Source organism: Halyomorpha halys, unplaced genomic scaffold (assembly GCF_000696795.3).
Source record: "Halyomorpha halys isolate HHAL.00 unplaced genomic scaffold, Hhal_1.1 Scaffold154.1, whole genome shotgun sequence".
Taxonomy (NCBI): Eukaryota; Metazoa; Arthropoda; class Insecta; order Hemiptera; family Pentatomidae; genus Halyomorpha; species Halyomorpha halys.
Window position 1 is genome coordinate 304,726 of NW_027112031.1, and position 13,520 is coordinate 318,245.

The window sequence follows — 13,520 nt, forward strand, 5'->3', positions numbered from 1 at the left end:
GCGAAACGTTGGCTCATTAAAATAGTATAATTCTACTATTTGAGTTTTTTTTACCGCACCCGGACCATATTCCTTTCAAATATATATATTTTTTTATTGCACTATCATATGATTATTAATATATTTATTTATTTTTTTAATACCAAAAAAAGGTAGAACATCATGGATATAAAATCCAAAAGAAGTGTTGACCTTGGTATATTAAAGTGCACTATCAGTAGAGATGTTAAATTAGTCTACTTGATAATTATCCTTCTTCACAAAAATATTAATAAACCAAGTTAAAATAAAATGACTTCAAATTTATTTAATATAACAGCTTTAACATCAATAAGTCAATGTTTCATTAAAGATATATGTACATCTTAAGTATGTATTTCTGTGAGTAATAACACACATACTTACACATCCCTACACACATAAATAGACATATTTTATACATGAATCTATGCATATATGCTTAAAATAAACATATATTTCCAAAAGTACACACATACATGCTCAAATTACACATAGATATAAATATATGTGTGTAAATCCTAAGGCCCAATACAGACTTTTTTAAAATCCTGTATATTACTTTATTAATAACGAAACACAGGTTTATATAATTCTATAGAGTACCTAGTACAGAGTAAATATCATCTTCAAAATAAAAAAAAAATTAAGTATAATACGTTTTCAAGCAGTCAATGAATTCACCTTCTGTGAATACTCCTACATTAGTGTAAAATGCCATTAACACAAACATATCCTTAAGATACATAAAGGCATAAAGAAAAATATTAGTCTCCGATTATATACACATTACTGAAAATAATTATTAAATAATATTACCAAAACTAAATGTTAAGGACTACTATGCCATTAACCAAAACCATATACAAAAAAAAAAAAAAAAGAAATGTAATTAGTCACACAAAATAAAATTTAAAATCTTATTTGGTATAGGATAGAACATACTTACATATTAATGTACAAAATTCTTAAAATCTAAATCGTTTTAAATCATATTAATGAAAAAAGCAAATAATTGCTAATTATTCTCTGCAATGAGTATAAACATAAATAGGAAATCAATTTTTGACTTTAAACAATAAAATACTTCTTTTTGATCACAAACAATTATAGTGAAATTTGTAACATAAATTACTTTAATTAGAAATGAAACTATACAGTAATTAAGAAATTTTCTAATTTAATATGGCTGATTAAATATTAAATTCATAAACAAATTTAGTGTTGAAATAAAAGCTAAAAATAATGCACATTAAAAAATAAATATGCAATGGTTCCAAGTAAAACCAATAACTATTGAACAATAATAAGAGATTCAAAATACTCTTAACGAACACGTGCACAGCTCTTCAGATATAAATACAACTTAACACATGTATGTGAACTGCTAAGAAAAGAGTAAAGAAAATACACACACATTAAGGTTAATTAGGCTCATTCCTTATGGAACATATATCTTGTATGTGGCCCCTAATAGAAGATTTATTATTTTTTTAATTGTTCTTAAATACAAGACTTTAATTGAAATCCCTGATAACCTATTCAGGGTGTACATCTTAAATATCAATAAACTATCTTATAGACGTGCCTCTAATAAAAAAATATTTCGATCAACAATTCCACCCTAAGCAAAGTGATTTTACAGCAACAGATACTTCCCAATTCAAAATTATTTAATTAATAATAATATAAAATGAAGGCCCCGCATTTACCTATTCAAAAACATATTTTTAAACAATGTTAAGCTAATGTTCATAAAAAAGTTAGACAATAGAAATAAAACAATTTAGATAAATCATATTAACTAGCATACGCTACAGATTAACAGCTCCAAACCATACCTATTAAAAACTATTTGCTTACTTCCCAAACCTCTCCCATCTAACAAATAATATTTGTTATAATAGTATTAATTAAACCAGAAGGTTTTTTTAGATAGTCCAAAAATAAAATACATTGATGATATAAAAAAGGAGTTACAAAATACTTCTGATTTTAAAAGATTTTTCACTATTCACAATGAGCTATTCCCCACAAATATTCACTGATTATAAATATTCCGAAAATAATTACATCATTAATGAAAACCACTGAATTTTTATTTAATTTACTAAAATCATTCAACATTAACTAAGCTACAAGCCATATACAAATGTATAGATGAAGAACTATTATATTTAAATTAAAAATGGCCTAAAACTACAGTTATACAATGCTAAATTATAGAATAATAACGTAGGTAAAATGTTTAAAAATTGATATAATATTGAATAATCCCAGTTTAACCCATTAAAAATAATATTCCTGTAAAATAAACATTTATTAAAAAGTTAACTCACAACAGCCAATGCTCTAGAAATAAAGTAATACATTTATTATAATAAAGATGCTTGTATTTATATATGTTATAACATATGAATGCATGTATGCACATAAAAACACAAACACTGATTCAATAGGTGAAACTAGGTAAAAATGGTTGTTACTTACAATAAAGTATAACTGATTAATAACTAAAACAGAACAAACAAAAAAGCCACAAGTTCCAATATAAAATAAAATATGAGTCTTTAGGGAAGTTTTAAACTAAAAATAATAGTAGTACTGTTTATGTTTCCTTCCTGGATGTTACAATTAATTTCAGGGGAAAGAAAGAGAAGATATTTTCACCTAATTACTAAATATCTTTTTAAGTACATTCATAATAAATTTATGGGATTTCATAAAGTGGCACAGGACACAAAAGATTAACATGACAATAATATGGCATAAACTTAATTTTAAGTTTTATTTATTTGTCTTAGAAAGTCAGGCCTTTAAAAATATTGATAATGAAATAATCATATATATATATAAAAGCAGTTTTTTTAAAAACAAATAGTGGTATGATTATGAAGTTAAGTAGAAGAAAAGATTTGCTTTAGGGAAAAAAAGTTCATTTATATATACATATAGTAAAGAGAGAGTAAATATTGTAACAAATATGTACTGATTTTTTTTTATCATATAGGATATATGTTTTTATATCAGATAGGATATAATAAGAATTATGAAATATATTAAAACCAATTTTGAGTCCTTACTATTGTAAGGAATAATTAACAACATTTATAAAAAATATATATGAAGAATCCTTAAATGACTTATTGGAACATAACTGTAGAAAACTAATAGTTTTCCCAGCATTGGAAATAATTCTGGTAAATATTCAACCAGATTAAGTTATAGAAAATTATTCTCTGAAAATTTAATCCTAAACCACTTTAACATTCAACACTAAACAACCAACAGGGAGAGGGGGTTAAATCAATATGTTGTAGTTTCTTTATAAAGAATTAATAAGCATCAGTTAGACTGAAAATTTAAATAACATTTAAAATTTTATTAAATGAAAATTCCCTACTACAAATTACATATTTTGGTCTTAGTTCCATTAAAAAATACTTTATTAACTCATCAAAAAAATATTTCTATTAATTTTTTTTATCTCCTTTTGTCCTTCCCCATTAACATTACAAGAAAAATTTTAAACTAGTAATATACTACTGCTCTTAAACATTAACTCAGCAATCATTTTTTAGGCATCCACAGAATCATACAAAATTCTACAATATACATAGAAATGGTTGAATTCTACAATAATTCTAAAACTAAATATTTATTCTTTTATAGTACACCAAAATAAATATACTTTTATAATAACTTTAATAATACATGTGCAACAGGAAAAAACTCCAAAACTTACATTTCAAGTACAAAAGTGTACTTGTTTTTATAAACTATTTTGCTTACTGAACAAGATAAGATCAATAAAACACATATTAATAAGATATGTCAAGAATCTCTAAATTATATATAGAGAGAGTTGTTATATGCACATATCATATATCTTTAAAGTATAAGATATACATACATTTTCCAATAGATAATTCTTTTATATAAAATAGAGAAATTTAACCACTAAAAAAATCTTTCTTTGCTCATAATCATTCGTAAATTAATTATTTATCCTTAGTGGTTTCATTTTCAGGAAAGAAAAAAGGGATTGACAAATCACAAATGAATAACATAACTTATAAAATTACACAATGCTAAATAACCTGAGTTTTCAAAGATTAAACAATTCTAAGTACTCATTAGAATTAACCATTTATACATACAACCTTTAATTAATTAAAATTTTTTACATTAATCAAATCAACAGACATAAAGTTTTACTACATCAAAACTAACTTAAAACACAACATTTTAAACCATACCTGTATAAGAAAGAAGAGCATAAAGAGTAAATATTGCCTCTAGAGGCTCCAAAAGAAAAAAAAGTGAGACACTGACAGTTAAAGGATTGAACACAAAATTCCAAATAATGAAACAATGACTAATTAAATCAGTGTAAGTAGTAAAATGATAAACAATGTATAGCTTTTGAATATAGTACGCCAAAATAATACTACATATATAATACACTGATTATTTTGGAATAAAGATTAACAAAGGGGACTGATGGTTGGGCAATGGCACAAATATACACTATTTCAAAGAAAGTATAGAGCAAATCTCACGGTCTGAAGGAAATATAAATATTATAAAAGAAAATTAAAAGCAATAGATGATTTTAAGTTCCCTTGCACATCCAGAGTCACAGAAAACAGCAAATCTTCGTCAATGCCTCACATCAATAAAAAGGAAAAAATTCCAACATTATTAATACATATATATATTGGTAATAACTAATACCAAAAACAAGTGTATTGATATATTAATGAATAATTAAATAAACTCAATAGTTATTTAACAAAAAGTTTAAAACAAATCATAATATATCAAATTAAATCACTATTCTGTAAACCACAATGCTGGAGGAGGACCAGGATATTGTGGTTTAGCAGGACTAATATAACCATAGGAAGCAGCAACCTGAGGATGTGTAGAAAATACAGCTGCTGGCTGCATATGAGCAGGAAGAGGGTGACTTGGATGTCCACCTCCAGTTAAAAGAGGTCTGGTTGAAGAATGATGTGCTGGAGGAGGTACACCCCTACTACACAAAATTTGGTTAATAAAAGTAATAAAATAAAAATTTATAAGTGCCTGGCAACTACTTATAGATCTCGGAGAATACTACTGTGATAGACCACTTCCACACATCAATATCATAAAAGTCTAAAAGGTTCAGGAATGAGTATTAAATGCGATACTAAGGCCATTGAAAACAATATGAATAAGTATAAGTATCTTTATCCAATATTCCTTTAAGTTTCTAAAGTATTAAGTATCTTTTCACATATTCCTTAATTTATTATTATTACACGAGAAGATGGTTGGGGGTGCAGTCAAAATAAAACTCAAATAAGTTAATGTAACTTATTCACATCAACTTATTTGTGTTTTATTTTGACTGCACCCCCAACTATCTTCTCCTCGTATAAGTCATCCACAGTCAACTATCTCTCATAATTATTATTATTACAGTGGAACCTCCATTAATTCAGGTTTCATTAACCAGCAATTCAATTAACCAGCTATTTTTATTTTATGTATTAATATAGGGACATACTTGGTATTATTTTTTTTTCTTCAAGGAATTGTAAGACATACTAATGTGCTTATTTTTAATGATTATGAAACAAGGAAAGTGGTTTTCATAGAATTTAATAAATATATTTCACACAACTTTGAAAGGGTCTTGATAAGAAGATGTTAACTAACTAAATTAGTGTGATTCTTGTTCTTAACTATGAATTTGCCCTCGGACTGGTTTACTATCAATATTAACATTATTTCTTGTTAACTATCAATATTAACATTATTTCTTGTTTCAGTAAGTTTTATCCTTTCTGTTGTATTTCCAAATCATCGTTTTTGGTATTTTGGTCTATAATATCTGCCATTTGGTATCAAAATGGTGGCCTCTTAGATGTTTCAACATTAATAACTCAACCTTTTATGAAGGTTGAGAAAAAATTATTATTAAATCTATTTTTGTTTTTGACAGTTTTAACACATACTGCCTGTGTATTGGCTGACCCTTTTAAATTTCATCAGGAAAACCAAAAGGTTCGACAAGGAGGAATAATGGGTATTAAAAATATAATTACGAGTACCAGTATGAGGTGGATGCTAAAATAATTAGACTTGGAAGTTGGATAGCCTACTCGTTCAGTAACACTGAAGATGGCCTACATAATTTAGCCAAAATAATGCAACCATAAAATTATTACTTTATTTATTTTTTATATTATATTTTCACCTGACTGATCCCTAACATATTGTTATTTCATTTTTCTCCCCTTTTATAGGTTAGTCTATGAACTACAGGAAATTAAATATGAGCAGAAATATAATGAAGCTAATTAAGTACTACAAAATATCGTAGGAGACATTAATGGGCTGAACTAGAAAATAACTAATAAAGTAAAACTTACCCTGTAGTAAAAGAAGGTACTTGATGAGTAGGAGGTAAATATGCTGGCTGGGTAGTTGTTACATAAACAGCCTGTCTGCGATAGAGGTCACTCTGATGATAAATAGGTTGTCCCGTCAATGGGGATAATCTGGTTCCCTGTGGTGAAACCTGGGATGCTGTATGCCTATAAACAAGAAAATAATAAAACATAAGTATCGTTTCGAAATAATAAAAATCAAAGGAATAGAAATTAATCTGACCTACAAATTTAATCTAAGTTGTTACATTAATCACTCAAATATAAAATTTTAATATCAATCATGGAGAGAAATGATAAAATAATGTTTTAGTGTTTGTTCAATTAATGAATTGTTAAACTGGTTGTGATTACCAATACTGAATGAGGAACAGCTTTAATTTAACAAAATTTGTAAAATAATTGCATCACAACTTATAAAATTAAAAATAAATCACTTTAAATTTAATTAAGGAAATTAAAACATAGCCATGTGTGAATCAAATAAAGTTTTTAATAATTTTTTAAAACTTTGTAGAATAAACGTAAAGTGGAATCATTTCTCATGGAACTTAAGAAGTTCTACATGAATTACAGTGAAAGAGATATTTCATCATGAGAAACCTCTAGTTTGAACAGAACTATATTTAAATATTAGTTAAATTCAATTTATATTTCTTATCAGTCTATTAAATTATTACTTTATCTATATTTTAGATGTGTGTACACATTTTTAATTATTGTGTATTTTAATTCATTGATAAACATCAAGTATTTTAGTTAGAATTGAAGAATTTTAGTAGTTTGGTATATATACACTCATATTTATTATATTGTCTTTCTAACTAAATATCATAATGTTATTATAATTGTAAAGCAATCTAAAGCATTTGGGTAGCATAATCTATCTTAAAGAGAATATGGGTAATATATGTACATATATTACAAAATAACTGATGATTTATTAATTGCACTCACTTAATTGAACTTTTTTAACATTACATCAATAAAGCATTGAATTCTAATTACCAAACAATCTAGAATGCTTTATGTGATTAGTAGAAAAATGTAAGAAGATTAGTTGAAGATACGTAGAAATGTCATTTTATCAACTTAAAATTTTTAGTTTATCATCTAATAAATAAAAATGTTGTCACTGTTTATCTTTTTTTTGCCTGTATTCATCTTAACTTTAGACTACATAATACATAAATTTTCAATTTTCTTCAATAAATTAGAAACAATAAAACCATGATAAACTTGTCAACATAATAAGTTAGAGAAGTGGAATGACTTAATTTTATAAAAAACAACATTAAATTATTAGTAAGGTACTCTATATTATGTTCAGATTAAAAACTAAATATCATCTTCATGAAATTAATTCATTATTTTTTAATAATCCAGTATATAGTTATAAATATATAACATCATTAACTATTGAATAAAATTTATAAACAGTTATTTGAAAAAAAAATATTCAATCGATAACCTATCATGTATGAGTTTGTTTATAAATATAATATAAATAAATAAATAAACACACACAAAATTGTATATACACATAATTAATTAACCACCAACTTCCTACACAGGGTACTTCTTAAGGTCAAAGATTCATATAAAAAGGAAAATAATTAATATAAGTTAGCTTATAAATATAATATTATATTGATTAGGGCTTAATGTTGTTTTGTTATAAAAATTGATCAAAATATGGTCGAATTCAACTGAATTGAGAATGAATAAAATGGTATAGTGATCTAGTGCTCTTCTTATAAAGTTGCACACAACCTAATAGAATAAAAAATTTAAATGGTGGCAAAAATAAACAGTCATAAAGAAGGTATATACAATCCATGTATTCTTTAATACATAAATATTAATTAACTATGAGGCAATGACCAGGTACTCCTTAATTTTGTATTTCTAACATATTTGATAATTTAATCTAATGAACATTTTAGTAAGGTTCCAAAAATTTAAATTATAAAAGAATTATTGCAATATAATGACACTTTAGTTTAGACTACATGAAGATGTAACAGAAAAACCTAAATATGAATATAACTGATGACAGTACAGAAAGACGAAGATACATAAGCAAAAAAAAGGTGAAATACATTTGCCATGTATAAACAGAAATGTACTGAGACAATCATAAAAAAAAGATGGGTATAAGATTCAGTTAAACTTTGAACGGAAACAGTAAGGAATCAGCATTTCCAGAGTACGGTAAAATAATAGCAATGTATATTTAAACTTTATTAATATAGCCACAGCCTTAGATTTGGTAGTTCATTATTACAAAAGCCTAAAGCATAAAGAGATGTGACCCAAACATAGAGTAATTATGATAATTTTTATGAAAAAGGACTTTAATTTGATAATCTACTAGAAAGAATATTAAAACATAAATTTAGTCCACAGAAAGTAAAATAATATCTCATGAAATGAACTGGTAACAAATATCTATCAAATAAAAATGAACAGCTACTTATCAATGATATTTTTGTATCGAACTTCAAAACTATTTATTTACTATTCCATCTGAATTTAAAAAAATGTGTAAGCAATATTAACAGCAGATCACTATTTGAGTGAGAACAAATTCTTAGCCTGATAATGGCCAGTAAACTGCTGGGAAATGTGGAGAATATTTCTTTGTTCCTCAGGCAAAAGGTGTGAAAATCTTAGAGAAATGAAGCTCATTACATATAACTGAAAGGATACTCCCAACATTTTTGTTTATATTTATATATTTGGTACAACTTATGTGTTCAAAACTTAGTAAGTGGATGTAGTGGAAGCACTCTTGCCGAAGCTGGACTTAAATAAATTCCCTTTGTATCCCGCCATTGTTTTCATTTCTACACTACTAACGTCACTACTCTAATATTAAAAACATACTAACAAATACCGTCCATGTGATTTTTGCGAAGATATGTGATGAATTTCATTGTATTTAACATAAAACACGATATAAATTTATATCAAGAACTAAGAGGGAGTAATTAAATCTATAATTATTGTATATAGGACAAAATTAATAACTATTTTTTATTGGATAAACAACAGCAAAAATGCGATCCCAGCATTTTAATTTAAATAATCAATAGCATTTAACCAACAATATAATTAAAACAGCAACCTAATTTGTAAGTGTACACACAACACACATGCACACACATGGATACATACAAGCACACACACACAAATATGCACACACCAGTACACACACACGCGCGCACAATCACCCCCTAACCTCAACAATTTTTAAACATTATTTTGGCTGGGTGATAACATTGGCATATAGTTAATCTTTTAGTTCTCTAACTTTATCCACTTTACTTAACTCAAGAATTTCCATGGAATGAGCTACTTTGTTTCTTCTATGGATTCTGATAGTAAATCAGATCTTAAAACAAATCTATGTTAGCCTGTTTCATCTGACGCCTTTAGAATGTGTAAATCATCAAGAACTGTAAGCAATACTTAGCAATGTCACAGAAAATTAAAAAAAAATAACAAAATTGTTTCAGAATTCAATTTCTCATAAGTATATATTATTGAGGATTTATCAATAAGACAGCCATTTCTGAAAAAACTCAAATTATAATGATGTATTCTTATTGACAATTGGATATAAGTTGTTTAAATGATCCACACCAGAAATAGTGAAAAATTGTTTACGGTTTTTGGCGATTTATATCTTAAAAATTTATCGGACAAAAAAAGAAAAGCATGATATGAATTCAACATGAATTCATAATAAAAAATCGGATTTACTATCAGAATCCATTAAAAAAAAACAAAAAAACATTCCATTGGAAATAACAGAATTAAGGGAGTTGAAGAAGTTTAGAATAACAACAATACCCTGACAAGATAGAGGATAAAACACAAACCTTTGTTATAATCCAGAAAAAATAAAATAAAAATTGTAGAGGTTAAGAGGGAGTGAAAAAGTATAGTGGGACACACTGTATGTATGTACGTATATCTTTGTGATAGAAAATGAAAAGAAAGTGGTTCAAGTCAATTTAAATAATTAAAAAGAAGTAAAATGTTAAGTGCAGGGAAATATAACTACTAATTATTTCAAATAAATAAATGGTTTATGGAAAATGGTAATTAAAGCGTATACCTGCAGAATCTTGGGTATATATACCACCAACAGGAGCAAATATCCTGAAATTTAAAAAGAATTCGATATTCCATATTTTTTACAAGTAAATATTTTGTATTCTAGTCTATTCTTCATTTCGAAAAAAAAAAAAAATCTACAACCAAAAAGGTTTACTTAGGAAATGTATAGGCAGAACATTTAACAAAACACATAACCTCCCATTTACTCATTCTACTAGAAAGAATTTTTATAAGAAATTAACCTATGCAAATGAATATAGCTAACCATAACTCTCAACTGCATAAACATGATATAAATTGTTAAAATCCATGTATTTATTGTATGTATGTATTAATAGACAGGCATTTTTCATAATATGTATTTTAAATTATTCATTTATATTTAAAAGAAAACCATTTTTTAGCAAAACTGAATTATAATAATATTAAAATATAAGAACCTTACACAGAACAGATTAGCAACACCAGAAGGTAGTTAGGCATTTCTTCCATAAAGATGGAAAAGCATTATCCATTGATTTCTACAACCTAACATTTATGATTACTGTATGTATGTATAGATTTATAACAGTCAAAAATGTTAAATACTCTGAAACAATTCACTATACTTAGCAAAATGATTTTAATTTAATTATACTTTTATTTAATATTGGTTTACTTATATAGCAAAATCCCACTAAACTAAAATTGAATATAATCATTAAGACTGTTAAATTAACTTATGTAAATAGCTCCTGATAGATAATTAGAAAACAAAAGTTTTCAATACAAAAAAAAAAATATATATTGTAATATCCTCTTTTTTAATAAATAGTTGATATTTATAGATAAATTATTTTAATTATGTTTTTATTTATGTATATTGTTTATTTGTTATTTTAAATCAAAAAGCAAGCTAACCAGTTTTCATTATCTAAAATAAAGACGCTTTTCAAAACGAGATAGATGGCAGTGCGCGTCCTTCCGAAGTGTTCGTTGGGTTGTTTGTTTGATAATATGGATTGAAATGTTTCAACTTTTGTTGTTACTATACAGTAATTATGGAAAAGGAATATTCAAAGAAGAAATGGAAGAAAGTGAAAATTATCAATAAACTAATTACATCGCAAATAAAGCAGAGCGATTGTACTACAATCGATTATTTATTGGATCGAGCAGTAAAAAGTTGAAGATGGAGGAGAGGAAACAGTGACTCTTGGTTTTGCGAGCTTGGTGAGAAGACGTCCGTTCAGCTAGAGAGGGGAAAGAAAAAAAGCCATTGTTGGGAGTTTGGATATAGCACCATCATGAAGAAGAGATCAACGATTATCAGGGGGAGCTGTGTAATTGGTTAGTCTTGTTTCTAAGTAGAATTTATTGTGTTTGTAAAATGTCTAGAAATTAAGTTAGTCTTATTAGTAGTACAGTGTCGTCTGTTCTGATTGCCAGGTAACCCGCCCTGAGAAAAGTCTCTTATGTTATAAAATTATATTATCTGTTAAATATTGAAGTTTTTAGGAGTTTTTTTGAACCCAAGCTATCTCCTGTATATTTGAAACAAGTTTAAAAACGATTAAAATTCATTTATTTTATTTTTAATATTTTTTTATTATTACAATATATAAATATAGTAGAGTTTCAATAACAAAACAAAGCCTGACGGTCAAGATTTTGTGAGTCATAAAACTAACAAAGAAAAAGTTTATTTTACAGTGCTAAGAAGAAATGAAGAATGTTTGTAGTGTAAGTACCGAATTTTCATTTTCGAATTTTCGTCACCTAAACAATGCTAAATATTCTCATTGTTTCTGATGTGCAAAGACATAACATAACTTAGAGAATGCTCTTATGGTGATCTGAAATATTTCTCTAAAACCAAACAAAAATAAATTAAGAGGCCATTCAAATGTAATGTAAGTAAATTAATTAATTATTAATTATGAGAGATAGTTCACCGTGGATGACGTACGAGGAGAAGATGGTTGGGGATGCGGTCAAAATGAAACACAAATAAGTTGGTGTAATCTATTTAATTGTGCCAACATTGAAATCAGAGTTTGGCCATTATTGACGCAGTATACCATTAGGCATTTGATTTTCAAGCTAACAGGTTTGTTTTATTCTTTTTTCCCCCCTTTCTTTATTTTACCACCCCTTCTTTTCTCCATTTTCCTTACCCTTGTTATTAGTTATTTCCACTATATTATTATGGTTGTTTCCAAAAATATTTTTTTTTCCCCTTCTATTCATTTCTTTTGTTAAACTTTACTTATATTTTGCCTCTTTATTATTGCCTCAATTATTATGGTTATATATATTTTCTTTCTCTCAATCTCCTTTTTCTTTCCATATTTCAATTTTTAAATTATTCATAACTAATATGTTTATACTTCTTTGCATTATATAACTTCATTTTTATTTTATTTCCTTAATTATGTTATTTTACCCACTTTTTCAATTATCTATGTATACATTTTATTTCCCACTTCTCTCATCACTTCATTTTATTAATTCTATTCTGTAAAATTATTTATTTTATGTCATTCTGTTTATATTTTATTTTTTATTTCCTATACTTATTGCGATTGTTATCTTGTTCTGTTCTTAGCCCTGACTAAGGCTAGAAACTTTAGCCGAAACATTGGCACAATTAAATAGGTTACACCAACTTATTTGTGTTTCATTTTGACCGCACCCCCAACCATCTTCTCCTCGTAAATTAATTAAGTTTGATCTATTTCTCAGTTCAATAAATTTGTTGTCAAGCTCAACAAATTTACAATGCTTGTTTTTAAAACTTTAATTATATATATATTTAATGGGTACTTGTTCAACAATAGTCAAGCAGAAACAATATTGATCTTAATAACTGGTTTCATACTAAAAGAAAACTACTCACAAAGAGGTCATTTTAATGAGAAATATTTATCTGAATAATTGAAATTTCTGATA

The 13,520-nt window shown here is 26.4% G+C and overlaps 1 protein-coding gene across 6 annotated transcripts in view; it reads right to left on the reverse strand.

Moving 5' to 3' along the window:
- Window positions 1-281: 281 nt before the first annotated feature.
- Hipk (Homeodomain interacting protein kinase) overlaps window positions 282-13,520 on the reverse strand; it is a 63,663-nt gene continuing 50,424 nt past the window's right edge. For 3 of the 6 annotated variants that reach the window (XM_067049945.1, XM_067049944.1, XM_067049942.1), the window contains exons 17-18: window positions 6,444-6,608; window positions 282-5,059 (exon numbers count right to left, since the gene is read on the reverse strand). In XM_067049945.1, coding sequence (XP_066906046.1) covers window positions 4,855-5,059; window positions 6,444-6,608 — 370 coding nt within the window. In that variant the 3' untranslated portion in view covers window positions 282-4,854. Of the gene's footprint in view, window positions 5,060-6,443; window positions 6,609-10,587; window positions 10,632-13,520 lie in introns of all 6 variants that reach the window. The other 3 variants (XR_010844081.1, XR_010844082.1, XM_067049943.1) reach the window with 3 other exon arrangements.